We start from the raw sequence: 18,839 nt of genomic DNA on the forward strand, positions 1-18,839 counted from the left end.
ATTTCCTTTGCTAATCACCCGCAATATTATTATGCAATATTATTATCTCTTTTTCTTACTGCTGATCAGTCAGAGAAGGGAGACATTAGTCACTGCTGTCAGGCCCTAATAATCAGAAAAAATTTTAATTTATTATTAAAAATTCCTGCTGTGGCCAGATAGCTCAGCTGGTTAGAGCATTGTCCTAATATGCCAAGGTTGTAAGTTCAATCCCCAGTCAGGGTATATACAGGAATCAAAAAATTAATGCATAAATAAGTGGAACAACAAACCAATATTTCTCTCTCTGTCTGAAATAAATAAAAAATCCTACAAAATATTATATATTTCATATATCATGTTTCATATACATGTTATATAAATTTCATATATGTGTTATATATTTCTCATATATAACATACATACATATATTTATACAGTAAAGTCTGATCAGTAATGTTTCTATCAGTAAGAAGTTTCTCTCAATCATTCCTTCTAGGCCTAGGGTATGACAATTAATATCCTTAAAATGGCCCCAAAGCTCTACAAGATCCTAAACTCCCTACTAAATTATCCAATAAATAATACTCACTATAGTTTTAGAATTTATTTTACTTTATTGCATTCTAATTCTTTTTAAATGTGTCCTGAACATGATGTACATAGTACTTCCCAGTCATTCCTCAACAATGTAAATTGCCTGAGGGCAAGGGACACCTGTTCACTTTTATAAACATTATTACATGAAGGGAGCACAGGTGAGAGAAATCAGGAGACATGGATACTGACAAGTTAACCAGTTTATATCTTTGCACATTATCTGCTGTGGAAAATCCTAAGAAATGATGATTCTTTAATCACAGTACCTCACAAGCAAGTGTGTGGGACTTGTGCCTACACCAAAGCACATGTTCTTCATGGAAGAATTCCCCAGCCAAATCTTCCTCTTGTTCCAACATAACCACACCACCGAAAGGACCATGAGGTGCATCCTTGTTAATAACCAGATTTTCAGTCCTGTGTTGAGTCTGTGGGCCCACTTTCAACTCCAGATCCTTCAATGGCTGAAAATTCTGTTTCAATGAGTGGTTTCAGAAATTTCTCAACCTTGGTTAGTCTTTGCTTCAGTTTCTTCTGCATGGACTCATATTCAGCCAGGATCCGAGCAAACCTTGTTTGCAGGAGGTCTACTGACCCTTCCATTCGAGTGACCTTCTCTTCCAGATCTTTAGGGTCCCTTCCGGCATTTGCGATATTTATATCCAGCAGACCGTCTTTCATCAAGATTTGCTTCCCTTTCTCTTCTAGCATACTTTTGGCATCTGGGTACTCAGTGAGAGCTTCCATGAGGTCATCCTTTGAGAGACAGAACAGATCTGAGTAGCCAATGCTTTTAATATTGGCTGTTCTGCGATTGCCAGCTTTGCTGCCTTTAATGTTAAGGATGCTGATCTCACCAAAGTAGCTGCCATCACTCAATACCACAAACTGAGTGATTCCATCATCGGCCACCACAGCAAGTTTGCCTTCCTTGATGATGTACATCTCTCGTCCAATATCACCTTTCTTGCAAATGTAATCTCCAGGACTGTAGACTTGGGGTTGTAATTTTAAGACCAACTCCACCAACAGACCTGCTTCACAGTCAGCAAAAATGCGCACCTTTTTTAATGTGTCTAAGTGAACGCTGATAGCAATCTCTGCTCTTAGTTTATCAGGTAGATACTTCAAGACTTCTCTCTCATCGACTGTTTTTTTGTTGGTCCACAGATAGTCAAACCATTTGATAACTCTCTTTTCCATATCTTTGCTTACATTTCGAAAATGCATATATTGCTTGATGGCATCAATTCTTGCTTGAAATTCTGCTCTGGCTGCATTCATGTTGGAAATCATTGAACCTATGTTACCAACGATGGTAGCAAAAATTAATACTCCAATTAGGAAATCAACCACTACAAAGACATACTCAGAATCCCTCACAGGAGGTGGTGTTTCCCCAATGGTGGTCAAAGTCAGTGTAGACCAATAAAGGCTATATACATATTTTCTAGCCAAACGGCCAAATTCAGGATCATTAATATCAGGATAGACCCATGTATCATTTCCAAATCCAATAGCTTTGGAAATTGAGTAGTACACGCATGCGTTCCAGTGGATAATGATGACGATGTACATAACGAGGTTGGAAATCCTGAAGATGTTTGGGTAGTTTGTCCTTGTTTCTGTTCTCTGGAAGAACTCAAACATTCGAGAGATCCTTAATAGTCTGTTTAATCTAATTTCTGGGTAGTTCCACCCCAGCTTAAAATATAGCAGATCAGTTGGTACCACTGATAGAACATCAAGTTTAAATTGCAAGTTTGATTTATATTTCTCTATAAGTTTAAGCTTTTCCTTCACCAGCAGGCCTTGTTCTAGGTAACCTAAAATAGAAAAAAAAATCAATGTCATGTTTTTTCTTTTATGTTATTGTAAATTTTTTTAAAGTAACATTCAATGAACTTCATTGACCTCAGAATAAGAACTCATGTTCAATAAATATGCTTTTAGTAATGTAATAAGACATGAGTACCAATCAACATGTACCTATGGAAATATTATTTTACAGAAATAAAAACTCAAACTTTGTAAGTGCAGAAGTGAGAAATTATACACACTGTAGATATACAAATCTCTCTAGATTGAGTATCTCCACCCAGGCAAAGCCACTGCTTTTATGAGCAGTGTTCTTGGAAAGTTTCCTGAACACCTGAGCACTGTGCTTTTACTTCACACTACTCTTTTGACAAAACTCCAACCCCACCCTTGAAACTTGGGTACCTGCCCTGCTGTCTAACAATCCTGCATATTTTTTCTTGCTCCTTCAATGGGAAGCATAACTGTCCTTGGAGGCAACATTTGCATATCTCCTTCTTGCCTACTGCCTCACCCCCATACTTCTTTAAATGTGTGGGGTCTTCCCTTCCCCTACACTGCTACCATGGCCTTAGTGTATTAAGCCCAGAATTTTAGCACTCTGATGCATTTCACTAGGAAAACAACTTGCTCCTCCCCCTTAACTATCAGAGCTGCCAATAGGACACACCAACTAAAACACGGCTCTGGTGTGCTGAAATTTAGAGAACACCCCCAATTTACATAACAATTCTTAAAAGCCATGCTCTGTGTTCTCTGGATACATTTTCATGCAGAGAGCACTGTAGAAACAATGAGTTTCTCCTACTTAACAAAAATACTTCAAGTAGGGAGTTATTAGATCCCGCCCCCTGGTCAATAATGCCTCACCGTGGACCACAAAGTTGAGTTAACGGTGTGTGTTCTGTTTCTTACAAAATTTCTAATATGGCTCTGCTGGGTACAATGACACTCTCCCCCCCACCGCAACCCCCACGACTCTCCCTGTTAGGTTGTGACTTCCCTCTCCCCACAGGGCTCACAGACTGTTCTGCTCTCTCTATTCCTTTCACCTGGCATAAACCCAATGAACAGGGTAACAGAGGAAAGCTACCAATCACATCTGAAAGGTTGCCTAGAAACATCCCTCTGAATCAGTTGGAGAGACCCAAGCCTGTGGGTGGGAATATAATGCGCTTGCTCTCAACTGTGCTTTTTCCTCTAAAACACTTTTGTGAGTTTATGTTGAAGATTGCTTTAATTAGAAAATTTCAAATTATATTATAGAGATAAAAGCATGAAATTGCAAAATATCCCAAACTGAACATATTTACCTGTCCTTGTTCGTACAAACATATCGAGAAGATAGACTACATCTGACAAGTAATCAAAAACGAGCCAATATTCTAGGTAATCAGACTGCAGTTCATCAAAACATGCTCTGTAAGAGAAAAACTTGTATAACTAAAGTAAAATGGGGCCCAATTTAAGTATTAAAAGTCCTCTTTGTATAATTTTATCCCAGCGAGAAGTGTAAGTCTAGGAGGGTGCTTGGAGTCCATTGAATCCACCATGACTTTGCCAAATCTTTTCTTGAATAGGAGTAGTTGGGTTAGTTTTCTCACACTCCTGAATTCCAACGTTCTTTCAATTATACTAGTCAGCTTTATGAAAACACCATGTAAGAAAAACGGTCTGGAGCTGAAGTCAAATACATTGGGTCTTACACAATAACCAGGTTCATATCGACTGTCAGTACCCAGAATGCTTCAGGAAATTCTGCCTTTTCCCAGATGGCTGAGCTGTTTACTGTCTAAAAGACAAGGAACCATGGGCATCATTTGAGAAACAAACGTTGCTCTAAAACAATGTACATTCTTAATCTTTTTCTACTCTTGGCAAATTTTTTTTCATGTAGGAAAACAAAATGTCTCCCAAGTTCTAATTAAATGATTGAGCAATTGAAAGTTTAAAAGTATCATTTTCATTGCTCCATCCTGATACTGGATTTCCAAACATGTTAGGAACAAAAGTTCCTACTCCTGATCTTAGAAAAACACGTTGAGAATAATGTAACTCTTTACAACCTGTGGTGGGGAAAAGAGGTATGTCCTGAAGAGCTCTAGACAAAACTGTTAATTCAGTTAACTTGGAAACCAGAAGTGGGCTGAGATCCACAAAAATATATAGACACCTTGCAATAACCATAGTCCAGTTGTACATGACGGGTAAGGTGATACAAAACAGCCAGTTGTAGTATGTGTTTCCTGAGGGGTCAATAATCACAACTTCTTTCTTCTCTCTAGCAGCAATTAGAAACAAAGGGGAAAGTTACCAAGAAACAAGAACATTCTTATTTCACCTGTCATATATGGTTATGCCCATCACCCACTATTAATGAAATAGAAGGGAGCAGGAGAAGCTCACTCTGTAGTGGGAAGATTAGCTTGGCATCAGTGCACTAGTCATAAGAAACTAGTTAGTGAAGGGTGGCTAGACAGTTAAATTACTAGTCTTACATTAAACCATATACCAGACTTTTATTAAAGCCCTTGTTTTACTGTCATGCTGCAGATACTTCTATCACTTCAGCCACAAGAAAGAATCATGGCATGGATTATGTCAATCTCTGGACATTCCACAGAACTCTCTGGTAGGTTACAGATGAGAGAATGCTGGCTTTGCCATGCCCCCTACCAGGTAACAGAACAACCAGAAACTACACTGTAAGAAGGGAACTCATGGCTATTTTCTAATCTGTATGGGAAGAAGAATATAACACAGTCTAATAAACTGCTTGTTCATAAGTACGTACAAAGGATTAGGAGAGACAAGAGTGGGCAAGTGAAAGGAAGGAAGAAAATATATGGTAAAATAAAAATTTTAAACTTTTTCTAGTATTAAGGCTATATTTTTAAGGATTTTTTTTTCTCCTTATACAAACTTCAACAACTTTCTAATAGGCACAAATGATTGAACCATTGTCTGGTAAAGAGTTTTAAGGAAGTTTAGAAAACAAATTTTCCTTTAATAAAAAGTAAAAAGAGAGCTTTGCAACTATCACTCAGCCTTACCATTGTGAAATCCTAACTCTCAAGTGTTTGTTTTAAAAAAGATCTTTCAGCCCTGGCTGGTGTGGCTTAATGGATTGAGTGCCAGCCTGTGAACCAAAGGGTTGCTAGTTTGATTCCCACTCAGGGCACATGCCTGGGTTGCAGGCCAGATTCCTAGTAGGGGGCACATGAAAAGCAACCATACACAGAGGTTTCTCTCCCTCTCCTTCCTTTCCCCCTCTCTAAAAATAAATAAATAAAATCTTATATAAAAAGGGATCTTTCAAATGGCTGGTATTTTGTCTCTTGAAATTAGGCATGGCTTTTGCAATGAGACTTCTTTACTTCAGAGTATTTGCCATAAAGTATTTATTATGCAAAAATGTTAATGAAATTAAATTTATATTTCAATTTTTTAAATTGATGGTAAGACACTAGAATTCCAGTTCTCCTTGGAGCCTAAATATCTCCCAGTGGTAAGTTAATCTTTATCAGTTCTTGGGAAAGGGAATTAATGATAACAATGAAAATTCTTGATGAGATAACTGAGAATAATGCTTCCATTGTTAATTTTAAGAAAATTTAAAAATTTTAATCTACATTTAATACCAATGTATTTAGTATTAAATAAAGATATAGGATCTCTTTACTATAAAGTTTTGGGATATTATCCCTGTATCCAAAACCCATCACAAACTCATTCCTAATTTCAATGAGAGTAAAAGAACATACTCTTCTTTCTTTTCTTTGTCTTTCTTTTCCTCTTTCTTTTTCTTCTCTCTGTCCTTTTCTTTCTTCTTCTTCTTCTTCTCTGGGTCCTTTTTATTTTCATTTTTATCATCTAACTTGCTGAAAAAATGTGATATGTAGTTAGTATTAAAATACAAAAACATTATGGGAAGAAAAATGTGAAAGTCTAGCTTACCTTTTCTTTTCTTTTTTCTTTTTTTTTTCTTTTGGCTCTCTAGAGAAGAAACAATATCTCTGTAACATAATCAAAGCACATTCTGACTTTCATTCTTATTTACATTTCTCTCCACTGAGCAAGAATTCTCAGCTTTGTATTCAAAGACCTGCCTCTGTGCTTAGAAGCCAGAAATCTGGTCTCCTAATGGAGAATTCAAAAAAAGTGCATCTGGGTAGCAAAGCAAACAAAAATTTCTGGATAGGTGAATGTGGAAAACTGAAGAAAGTGGGGGTGGTTAAAGGCGTAACCCAAGGAGAGAAATTTAAGGAACAACAGCCTCTAAAAGAATGCACTTGCAAAGTTTCAACATATGTTTAAAATTATTTAGCCCTGGCCATGCAAATCCGTTAGTTGGAGTGTCATCCCACTATGCCAAGGTTGGGGGTTCCATCTCCCGCCAGGTCACATACAGGAAACAAGCAGTGAATGAACAACAAATGAATGCTTCTCTCTCTCTCTGCCCCCTCCACACGTCCGCTCTCTCTAAACCAATAAAAAATATTATTAAAAATTATTTTAAATAGAAGTTTCTTGATATTACTTATATTTACTCTTGAATAAGAGCTTTGAGAATTTCAAGAAAATGCCATCTATTTTCTGTAGAGGGTTAATCCTGCCTGAAGCAATTTTTTTATGAGTTGCCAAAAAGCTCTGCAGTAACAATGGAATCCTTTTTCTTAGAATTATTCACTCAGTTTGAGGTCATTTTTTTCCCCCATGTACAATTTCTTCTTAAGTGAGGATATGTGATTAGAGGCCTCTTTCTATGACTGATTTTCTCAATTAGCAGAAGAATGGATTCTGGAGTCAGACAGGCAGGCCTGTGGTCTCGGGAGGCTGCCATTGTTGGCTTGAACGTCTTGATAAGATTTATTATTCACACATGAAAGAACAAGCAACTCACTATCACTAGGACCATCAGAGAAGGCTGTTAAAGGGAGGTAGTCCTAACCCTAGGCTTCCAAGTATGAGCAAGAGTTGGAAAAGTTGAGAAGAAGGATGATGTTAAAGGGTGAGGGGATTTTTAGTTGCAAATGCACAAATAAATCTCATCTGGGTACAAATGACCCAAAAGTAGAAAGCTACTAGTGAGGAGAAATAGGAGATAAAATTGATAAGTGAACTGAGACTTGGCATCTAAGGTCATCCTGTACAAACAGGAGCAAAATATAAAGTTGGAAAAGGGAGAATTTATCTCTATGGGAGCACACTCATGTGACACCGGATTTAACGCCCTAGCATCGATCCTGGGTGACAGTGCTGATGCACTGCCCAGATGGTTCTTGGATGCTCTAAAACAGTGAGGGCCCACACTAAGTGAGACAGAAATCACAAAATACCTTGTCAGATGGTAGAAGAAGGTATCAGAATGTCTCAGAGAGAGGTATGTTAATGTGGACACACTACATGAGGAAGGTAGCCCACCAATTGATCATGTTCCCTAAAAAGGCTCAGAGAATGAAAAAGTGATAAGAAACATGCCGGTGAGCAGGACACCAGCATCACCTCGAAGCTCAGCGGTATCATATTCTGTAGGCCAGAGCCAGGAATAGGTGATGCTGCTACAGAACAGGGTTCCCTGAGAGCAGGGATGACAGGATTTAGACATATCAGAAGCCAGTGGCAGTGCTTACCCTTCAAAGAGAGATGGGTCCCCTTATTGTAATTTGCAGTATTCAAACACATACAGACTACATTTAATACAGGTAGCTACATTTTTCAGAAGTTCATAAACCAACAACAAAATAACAATATCATTGCCATTGTATTACATAGAGTTTGCCTAGAAAATATCTGCTCTGTAACAAGTTCAGCTATATCCCTACCTTTTTAGTGGTTTTCTTTATAAACAAAGCTTTTGTCCTTTATTGCAAATGTACTTACTGCTCCTTATTGCTGCTGTTGTTAACATTGAAAAGTGCAATGACACCAGGCAGGTACTGCTCCCTAGGAAATGAAAAAATGCAGTGAAATCATAGTAGTCATAGTGTCCACGGTAAGCACACAGTCTTAAAGAAAAAATTCTTTTCACTTTCTACTTATTACTTGTAATTGTCTAGACAATTTTTGAAAATATAAAGCCTCCATGAAGCACGAGCTATCAAATAACAGGCCAAGAACCAAAGTGATTATTACACGCCTATTGACCAACGCCCACACCAAGAAGTAACATCCTTCTTGGTCTCCAGTGAGCCTGCTCAATGCCGCTAACTCTCACAAGAGACCTAATTCTTAGACTTAGGGAGATAGAAAAGAGAAGAAAGGCAAATGAAACCAATGGAAAAGATGGAGGTGGACATTAAAAAGAGAAATCGGAGAGAAGGGAAAAAAAGGAGGGAGAAAATAAAAAGAAAAAAAAGAATATGTTCCCTAAGATGGGGCCCCCTGACTCACGCAAACACCACACTGCTTCCACACCCTCAGAGTCATGTGTGTGAAGTTTCCATAACTGCTTATTCCCTGCAAAGGACGTTAAGCTTTTCTTTTCTGGCTACTCACTCCAGCACTCTACCTCCCTGAAAGGAGGGTCAAATGGGATACAGCATTTTAAAAAATGACAGTCCCCCCTTCTCACATACAACAGCTTCAGGACCCTGGAAGAAGGATCACAAAGGAGGAGGGGATCAGAGAGGACTAGGGCATAAGGTTTCTTAAGAGACAGCACGTGTCTCAGGGAAAATGCTCAGCAAGAGGATTGCTTGGAGGCCCACGGACACAAATAATCATCAGGCAGTGGCAATTTCCCAAGAAAAGAAAAGGGTCAGGAACAGAAGTAAGGAGTTCCTCCTAAGATCCTGTGTAGTTACGTGGGAGCAGGAACATTTGCCAAGTCCACTAAGTGAAAGGAGATCTTTTCATCTAAACAATGGTTTAAAAACCAGCATGGAGGGATAGATTATACTGCTCACCTCTGTGATGGCCCGCCCCTTCTGCGTGAATTATTTCCGAAGGAATCCCTCGCACAGGGGGCTTCACTCTCAGAGTCTTCAAATATAGAGGCACTGCTATCATCGTCGGAAAAGGAACTACAGTCCAATGGGAGGGAGAGCTGAATTAGATCAATGTTCTAAACCATAGTGAAGGAACCCCAGTTCTTATTAGGGGGACCATTGCCTCATCCCTTCTCCTGCCCTCTCAAACTAACACACACAACAGCTTTCAATTAGAGTGAAATGAGAGCTGTACAGATTACATAGAATTATAGGCACAATTCAGTGAGATACGTGTAATTAAGACAGTACTTTTTAGGTCTTCCACAACTCTCTTGTTTGATTGATGTTAATATTTACTAAATGGAAAGTGTGGTATCTGTGTTTTAGGTCATATTATACAGTTGTATGGACTAACCTGTAAAAACATGCTGTCCATCAAAAGTATATTTAACCACATGTATACACATTCTCTTTATTTATAGGGTAACTACTTTATACTTTTAAAACATGCTAACATTTCACATTCTGTATTTTTTTCACATTTATCTATGGAAACATTATCTTTTTAGAATTGAAATGTCCCATGAGGAAAGGTCCTGTCAGTGAATAAGGAAATATTTGGCATAGGAGCTTCTAAATAATGGACACGATAATATCTATTTATTTGTTATTCAAGTTACGCTATTTCAAACTCTAAGTAAATTTACTACATTAAATAAATTACAAAGTTCAAGGGTACAAATTAGAAGTTAAATGGAAACTAAACCTAGTTAAATTTAAGGAATGTGGCTGTAATTTAAAATGCATAGAAAAATTGCATCGAGTTACCTGCATGCTCCATTTTCCATCCTCCTTACTTCCTTTTCCATGTGTGGGACAACCACATTGGGAATGTTTATGAAGGAGTGCTGTGTATTGATGATATTCTTCTTCATGGTTAGTTTAACATCTGGGGAGAGAAAAAGCTTATTAGGAGGAAGATTTTTTTAATATATTTACATATATAACAAAAAATGTCACTCTACCCTCCTTCTAAGGCTGTAGTAATAATCCTATTTCTGGTTACATGTGGGGATTATTCTTTAATAGAATACAACCATGGCCTAGACCCTTAAGTACCACTTGCCAGTATTAATGTCTTTTTTAAAATTCAAGAATATAGCAGAAGGATAGAACTGTTTTTTTAAATTTAGGATTTACCCAGTTTTGATATACTCAGGCAATGTGGGTTTTGGACAAAACTACAGGGATTTCACATATACATCAAACATTAAGCAATAATAGACAGTGCTAAAATAAAATATAAAATGGGTGTAATCAGCTGTGAATGTCTATAGGCACTTAGAAAAAAAGGTCTTGAGTGGTATTCACTTTGGAGTAAATAAGGATGCAACTGATCCACACTTTTAACAAGTCCTCTAAATTATTGTGATACATATTTTGGGAAACACTGGCCTAAACTCACATACATCTGGGTACTTATTTTCTAAGATCAGGTGGCATGAGCTGGGCCAGACATCAATTCACTTCCCAGCTCCTCCCAGCATGCACCACGCTATTATTGCCTTCCTACTGCATTATTTCCACTGGTCCACTTCAACTGCTCTCAGTGGGTGATTTCTGTCCATGGTCCTCAGAAGGACCCTTCCCCCATTCTGAAGGTTTTTACCTTGAGAAAGCCAAAAACCATGACAAAGATATTGTTCCCTGCTGCTCCTCTGGCTGCCATGCAGGGGTCTGGGCTGCAGAGTAGAGAATCTTCCTCCTCCCAACCCCTTGCTTCCCTTGATCACCTGGGCCTGAAGAGGCCTTCATGTTCTGTGAGCCACCACTTAAAAGAACATACCTGTCTCCACAAAAGCCAGCACATGTGATGCACCCTTTGAGGGATTCCCTGGAAAACTCTAGGAAGACTTTTAAGGTGGTAAAACTGGGGGTCCTGTGGGTACAGGTGGGCAGGAACAGGAATTATATGTACTGTTAATCATATGCAAATTTATTTGAATCCAAAGACTCTAAGGGCCCAGGGACCTTTAGGTTAGAGAATCATATATAATCAAGCAGGGCTACGTTTTCAAGGTACACACTGATACAGATGGACCAGGGGTTTATAGCCAGTATCCCGTTTAATTGTAATTCTCCAACAACTATAAAATTTTGCTAATATGTTTAATATCACCCCTACTCCCTAATTTTATTTTTAAAATAGTTTTCTGGTATATGCCTTAGTGCCTCCATTAGTTTGGAAGTTCTTGGAATTCAGAATAATTTCTGACATTTTTTTTCATCCCCCTTAATGTCTATTATGATGCCATAAAATTAGTATGTGCTCAGTACCTAGTTCACTTAGTTACTAAACCAGTCCATCAGTGACCTATTTATTTTAGAAAGTTTTCTATTTAATATATATTTTTAAAATGGGAATAGTGTTTTCTAACTAAACAGAAAATTTATAATTCATATAATAATTTCTTAATACTTGAGCTATGGTATGAAAACAGATTACTCCTAAGGGACAAAATGGTGTTCTGTCTTTAGTTCCCTTAAAGAGTCACACTGTGTCACACGTCTGCACCTTTGCCCATGCACTCCCGCTGCCTGGGAAGTCCACCTCCCTGATGTCTTAGAAGAGCACTACCCATTGTTTAAGTCCAAGCCAAGGTCAACTCTGCACTGACTCCCCAGTCTCAACTGAGGTAATCACTCCCTCCCCTTCTCTGCCACTGCATTTTGTACATATTTCAGTTCTTTTGCTCTATGGTAAATTGTTGTACACATGTCTTTATAATGAAGCTGTGACCTTTGAGAGTGGAGATCTTTGTAACCATGCAGAATGCCTGCATATAATAGGTACTTAATAAATGCTTAAGTGAACAAATCTAGTTTTTGAAAAACTTAAAATTATACTCACATGAATTTTCATTAGAAGCTATGAAAACTCACTGAATTTACTATGATTTTGAAAAGATTCTTAGCATAGTAGACACGGTGGATTGGCACACAGCATCCATTCTTCTCTCCTAGTGTGCTTTCATGATTTGCAAAACTGAAACAGCTAAAAATCCGCATTTCTCAAACTCCTTTGCAGCTTAGACTCTGTTGCCACTTAGGTGTGGTCAAGCAAATTCACTTTTATGAGCTTTGGAGGGTGGAAATGAGGAGAAGACAATAGTTCTTCCACCTCTACTCTGGCTGCCAGCAAGAACAGCCAGGGTTCTTGCTGGAACCCAGACACTGGGAACCCAGACACTGGGAACCCAGACACAGGGAACCCAGACACTGGGTTCCTGGGGCATCCACTCCTGTGCAGTCACTAGCTTTCTGAGAGCTTATGCTGCCACGGGGCTAGCAGGAATGGAGTGGCTCTTGATAATAACTGCAGTGGAAGTGGCTTCCTGATCTCTGGATCACACTTAATATGGCACATTCTGAAACAGAGTTCCAGTGAGGGATTTCTCACTGCCCACCTTCGAGATTGTGAGGGAGTAAGAAATTTCCAGGCAGGCCAGTTCTGGGATGCTGTTCTGAGGTCATACCTCTGGGGGGTGGGGGAGGGGTTAATCTAGGAGGGCCTATTGCTTTAGCCCTTCCAATGACCGTGTTAGTTCAAAGAGGTTAAAGTTCTCTCTTTAAAGGGCCAGTGTACAGTTTGGTTTTTGCAAATAAACAGAATCTTTTCCTGATTCTCAATAAGTGGGGTGCTATGGAACATTGAAATGGTTGTCAAAACAAGAGAAAGGAATGGAGGAAAAGGACAGAGGGAAATGTAAAAGGAGAGAAAGAAAAATGGAAAGAGGGAGAGAGAATGGGGAGGGAAAGCAAAAAGCAGAGAACATTCCCAGACTGCTGTTGTTCTGGTTGTTTGGAAAAAATGTAGGAGGGATATTAATGGTCAAACCATGTGTTTTCACTTGTCTCCCATAGTTCTTTTACACAGTTCTCTTCACTATTTTATGGTGACACAATGGGCCACCCTGGATTTCCACTGGCATTTGAAGATCTACATTATAATAAATTCTGGAATTCATTGAAATTTTTTACATTAGTCTAACCTTTCAAGACAATGAGAGTATTGTCTCTTTAAATGTGTTCATGGGTCTTTTATTGAAATGAGCAAAATCACCATTATGTGCATCCCATATTTACAAGCATTAGAGGGACTTTGAAGAAAGGTAAGCTTAACAATGATGCTCTTTGCTTTTTTAGAGATTTCCCACCAAATATAGAACCAAACAATATAAGGAGCACTAAGGCTTCTAAAAATCCAGGCACCTTAATTCACTTTAGCTATTCCCATGCTTTACAAACATTGGATAATATATCAGACAGTCGTGTTTGTGATTCTTACATATCTTTGTTTAATAATACCTTTGTTCCTGCTGTTCCCTGGATATAAAATTATTGACTCTTTTTGTTTTACCAGGAAAAATCATTTTAGTTCTTCAAAAATCAGTTTAGAAGACTTTGATGACTACTTGGACACATGAATTCAACACACTCTCCTGTTTATATCCATAGTTCTCAACCTCCTCACACTCACACAGGCTAAAACACCGGTACTGACATGTCTAGCTACTCTACCAGACTGTGAGCTCTTTGGGAAAGTTCATCCAGGAACAGTCGAACCCAAACCTAACACATAGTAAAGCCTTGCAGAATTACATTGGAGCCAGTGCTGCATCAAGTCCTAACTCTTTACCATAAACATAATTCATTATTACAAAGACTTCAATCTTTCAATGAAACATAAGTAATAACATAGGAGCTACAAAATAAATCTACTTTATTACAAAAATAAAATACCTTGCTATGACACAATTATCTTGATTGCTTAAGAATTTAAGAACGTAAAGAAGAAAATGTTATGTGATCCATCAACAAAGGCATGAAGCATGGAGATTCAGGGAGACGGAGGGGAAATAGAAAGAGAGGTGCAAGTCACTAGGAAGAGAGTTAGGGGTAATTATAAGTGCTGACACCAGACAGCCTGAGCTGCCTCCTCACAAAAACTGTCCTGCTTAATCAGAAGCCAAGGAAATATCAAAATGTAAGGAAAATAGAAATGAATAACAACAATGAATGGTACATGTTCATCCAGGAGTCTTTGTCCCACCAAGAAATTGTCATTTCTTGTGACGACTGAAACTGCATGTTTCATTTTGGGATCTCAAAAATATTGCAGTCTTAGTCTTGGCTGGTGTGGCTTAGTGGACTGAGTGCCAGTCTGTGAATCAAAGGGTCACCAGTTCAATATCCAGTCTGGGCACATGCCTGGGTTGTGGGCCAGGTCCCCAGTAAGGAGCATGCAAGAGGCAACCAACACATTGATGTTTCTCTCCCTCTCTTCCTTTTTCCCTTCCACTCTCTCTAAAAATAGATAAATGAAATATTTTTTTAAATAAGAAAAGAAAGTATTGCAATATTAGTGTGCAAATAAATTCCAGTTTAAAAAACAAACAAACCAAAGGATCTCAACACCTACCTCACACCACCACAAACATCAATTCAAGGTGGACTACTAAGAAAAACTTATTCATGACACTTGTTAAACATGGTAAGACAGACATTATTCAGGGGGGAATAATAATACAGTGTGGGTTTTTTAATAGGGAAGAGAGATTGGGCTCAACTTTGAATACAACCAGGACAGGTGGGCATTTACAGCCAGGGGGCAGAGTGGGAGGGAGTGTCAATGGATGGAAATTGATTACTAAGAAAAAACATCAAGGCTAAAGCAATTCTTGCTAGACTGACTCAAAGGGAAGAATTCTCGCCTAAGGCAGGCCAGGGTGATGTGAGTGATAAGAGTGGAGAATTAGGAATTTGATTAGATTTTAAGGCTGATGAGATCAAGTTTGGAGGTTTTTCACTAAACTGATTGACAAGGATTCTTGCTAAGCCTGGAATGAGTGAATCAAGTCAGAACCCAGGGTTGGGGCCTAATCAGAAAGAGGACTCAAAGGATCCTTACCCAAGTTTGGTCTAAGGAAGGGTCATCAGGACCATAGAGCTAAACATCAAAGTTAACATTATAAAGCTTCTAGAAGAAATCATAGGAGGATATCTTCATGACCTTGGGTTAGGCATGATTTCTTAGTGAGAGCACAAAAAAGGCACTAAACCGAAAAGAAAATGTCAATGAATTGGATATTATCAAAATTTTAAATTTTGCTCATGAAAAGACAGAAAATAAAGTGTAGAGGCAAGCCACAGAGAATGTTCACACGCAAATTCAAGGTATATTTATATGAAAAATGTATATCTATAACATATGAAGGATTTGTACAAATCAACAATAAAAAGAAAACAGCCAATAAAAATATGGACAAAAGTTGAACAATAAAGTAATTTGAAAAAATATGGACAAAAGACTTGAACAAGTCCTTCCTTAAAGGAGATATAAAAACAGCCAGTCAGAATATAAAAATATGTTTAACATCATTAGTTATCAAATAAAAAAACACAGTGATATATCATTTTGCACACAGTACAATGGCTAAAATTTATGACTGACAATATCAAATGTCATTCACATCTCTGGTGGAAGGAAAATGGTACAACCTCTTTGGCAAACTGGCAGTTTCTTACAAGTTGAGCATATACCTACTCTGTTAATTAGTAATTTCACTGTAGGTAGTTGCTCAACATAAATAAAAGCATATGTACACAAAAACACTTGTACAAGAAAGGTTGTAGCAACTATAGTTATAGAATGACCAACTGGAAGCACCCCACACTTTCATCCATAGGAAAATAGATAAACAAACTGGTTTGTACAGTGAAATACTTCTCAGTAATAAAAAAGGAGTGAACTACTGATACAACAACATGGAAGAATCTCAAAAACATTCCTTGGATGAGAAGAAACCTGATTCAAGAGTATATACGTTATGATTCCTCTTATATAAAATTCAAAAACATGAAAAATTATTAATGGTGATAGGAATCAGAACAGTAGTTGTCTGGAGTCAGGGGAGGTCAGTGAGAATTTACTGGAAGAGGGCATGAGGGAAATTTCTGGAATGGAAGTTGGGAGATGGTTACATGAATGTATAAATTGTACCCATAATATATATGCATTTTGCTATATGCAAATTTTTCCTTTACTTTTAAAAATATAAAAAAATAGTGACATAAAAAAGAAATGAAAAATTTAAAATTTAAGTCTATGTAATGTGATGATTTTTTAATGTAATAATAGAAGCAACCATTTAGGCATAAATTGTGTAATTGTCACTACAGAACTGTGAAGTAAGCGTTGTCCTCGGGTTTCCTTATCCAAGAAAAAGAGAGCTGGGACTCAGAGCACACACTGAATTTGCCAAGATCACAGACTAGCCAGAAAGTACACCAAACATAGCTGATATGAACCAAAGTGTGCACAAGGCCGACATCCGTGCCTTTTACTTTTTATCACACTGATTATGAGTTTCCCCAAAGTCTTCTGTGCTAGAACTGAGAAATCAAAAACATATTTGAATTTTAATATTAAAGTCATCATAAGTTTAGGGTCCCATTTTAGTACCCCACTTTTAAATTTGAGGGCAATGAGATCTCAAGGGTAAAAAATAAACCAAAGGCTACATGTAGTATGTGTCTAAACAAATCACACTAAATGTCTTGACTGACAGAAATAATTGATTTGCTTTAACATAACATTTGGATTTTAAATGAGTGATTTATTTTGTGTGTCATTTGGTTCCTATTACAAGGTACAGTGATCTCTGCAGGGTAGAATCGTAAAAACCCAGAGGCAGTTATAACCCCCAAATGTCACCTGAGCCAACTTCCCACCTGAGACAGAAAGGAGTGCCTTCCCCGAGTTCCAGGCAAATAGTCTCCGGGCAAATAGTCCCTGAGTACCTGGTCTCTTTCTGAACATTTCTGAGTGTGGGGACTTCCTGCCGTATGAGTAGCCCATTGCTTCCTTGGGCACCTTCATTCTTTAGAAACGATTTTCTTTCCTGAATAACATTTGCACTTCAGTCTGTCAGGATTAAATGAGTAAACAGTTTAGTATTATACCTAGCACGAAGTAAGAGCCCAGTAAACAGTCACTTCCGCCATTGGTTTAAAGAATATATTCCTCGCAGTAGCACGCACGTTTGAGTTACAATGAATTTCATATCATCTCCACCTCTCTATGCTCATTTATGCTGAGGGATCTCAGGGCAAAACTACCCCTATCTGTCCTCAGACTTTCCCTCTCCATGCATAGGACTCAACTAAATTAAAATTAAAAAATTATTTGAAGTGGGAAAATGTATAAAACACACTTCATTATTTACAGTAAAATAAAGAGTGCCTTACACTTTATAAAAGGTTAAATCTTTTATTGAAGATTTAACCTTTGATAAATCTTCTGTTTGTTAGCACTCTTTGTTATTTAAGTATAGCAATAAATAATATTCTTTATCTCACCTTAGCTTTCAAACAACTAATGAAAATAACTGAGCAGCCAGTAAAGTGTTTTTGTGATTTTTGTTAATGAAAGTGTACATATATTTGAAATACAATATTTTAAGATATAATTAATTTTAACTAAGCAACACCACTTTTAAAGGTGTGAATTGCTCCATTAACCCCTTTTAGGATTAGAATGGAGGCGTGACTATATTTGCCAGCATATTGTCATCAATGAACACTCCCTCTGAGAGACCTCAGGCCTAGCTGCTAGAAAGAAAGTATATAATTATTTCATCTAACCAAGCCTGGGCTTTCCTCAAACCTGAAGAAAAAAGAAATGATTTTCTTTATCCTAAAATTTCATGCTGGGCTAAGTGCTCTACACAGGAAAAGTTTTTTTAAAATTATATAATCACTTTTTAAATATGTAATAACTCCAGAATAATGGAAAATATAAATGGAAAAACAAAGACACTCAATATTCTACTCTAAACTTTATTTACAAATATATTTCCCACTATTTTTATGGTTTCCTTTTTCTTCTTTTAAAGATTTTTTTATTTATTTTTATAGGGAAGAAGAGGGAGGGAGACAAGAGGGAGAGAAACATTAATCCACTGACCAGGGCAGCTCATGTGCACCTGACCCGGGACCAAACCTGCAACAGAGGAGTGTGCCCTGGCCTGGGATCAACCGGGCAACCTTTTGCTTTGCAGGATGTCCACCCTGCTGAGCCACAGGCCAGGGCTATGGTTTCCTTATCCAAATTTAAATTTTAACTACTGCAAAACTGTTTTGGTGTAAGGTGTGAAGTAGGAACTTAATTTTATATCTTCTAAATGACTAGCTCAATATTCTGAACAGTGTGTAATCACTGATCAATAGCCCATCTCTGCCCTACTGACTTAAAATGTTATCCTCTTAAACTTGCCTTGCCAACCACTGATATTTTAATGGGATTTGCATTTAAATCATAGAATAAGTTAGGAAATTATTTTTCTTTATGTTTTCACAAAAGTTGCTATATATAGGTTCTGCATTATTATTGTTAAGTCCTAGAGGTTTTATATTTTTGTTTGTATTGTTGTTTGTATTCCCCTTGTA

At 37.7% G+C, this 18,839-nt stretch overlaps 1 protein-coding gene across 1 annotated transcript in view; it reads right to left on the reverse strand.

Moving 5' to 3' along the window:
* Nucleotides 1–576: 576 nt before the first annotated feature.
* Nucleotides 577–18,839, reverse strand: part of CNGA1 (cyclic nucleotide gated channel subunit alpha 1) — a 32,535-nt gene continuing 14,272 nt past the window's right edge. The window contains exons 2-9 of the mRNA XM_028506613.2: nt 10,158–10,278; nt 9,306–9,422; nt 8,281–8,343; nt 6,355–6,393; nt 6,162–6,278; nt 4,571–4,678; nt 3,711–3,817; nt 577–2,405 (exon numbers count right to left, since the gene is read on the reverse strand). Of these exons, the coding sequence (XP_028362414.1) occupies nt 991–2,405; nt 3,711–3,817; nt 4,571–4,678; nt 6,162–6,278; nt 6,355–6,393; nt 8,281–8,343; nt 9,306–9,422; nt 10,158–10,264 (2,073 nt within the window). The 5' untranslated portion in view covers nt 10,265–10,278 and the 3' untranslated portion in view covers nt 577–990. The remainder of the gene's footprint in view (nt 2,406–3,710; nt 3,818–4,570; nt 4,679–6,161; nt 6,279–6,354; nt 6,394–8,280; nt 8,344–9,305; nt 9,423–10,157; nt 10,279–18,839) is intronic.

This window comes from Phyllostomus discolor, chromosome 1, assembly GCF_004126475.2.
Source record: "Phyllostomus discolor isolate MPI-MPIP mPhyDis1 chromosome 1, mPhyDis1.pri.v3, whole genome shotgun sequence".
Taxonomy (NCBI): Eukaryota; Metazoa; Chordata; class Mammalia; order Chiroptera; family Phyllostomidae; genus Phyllostomus; species Phyllostomus discolor.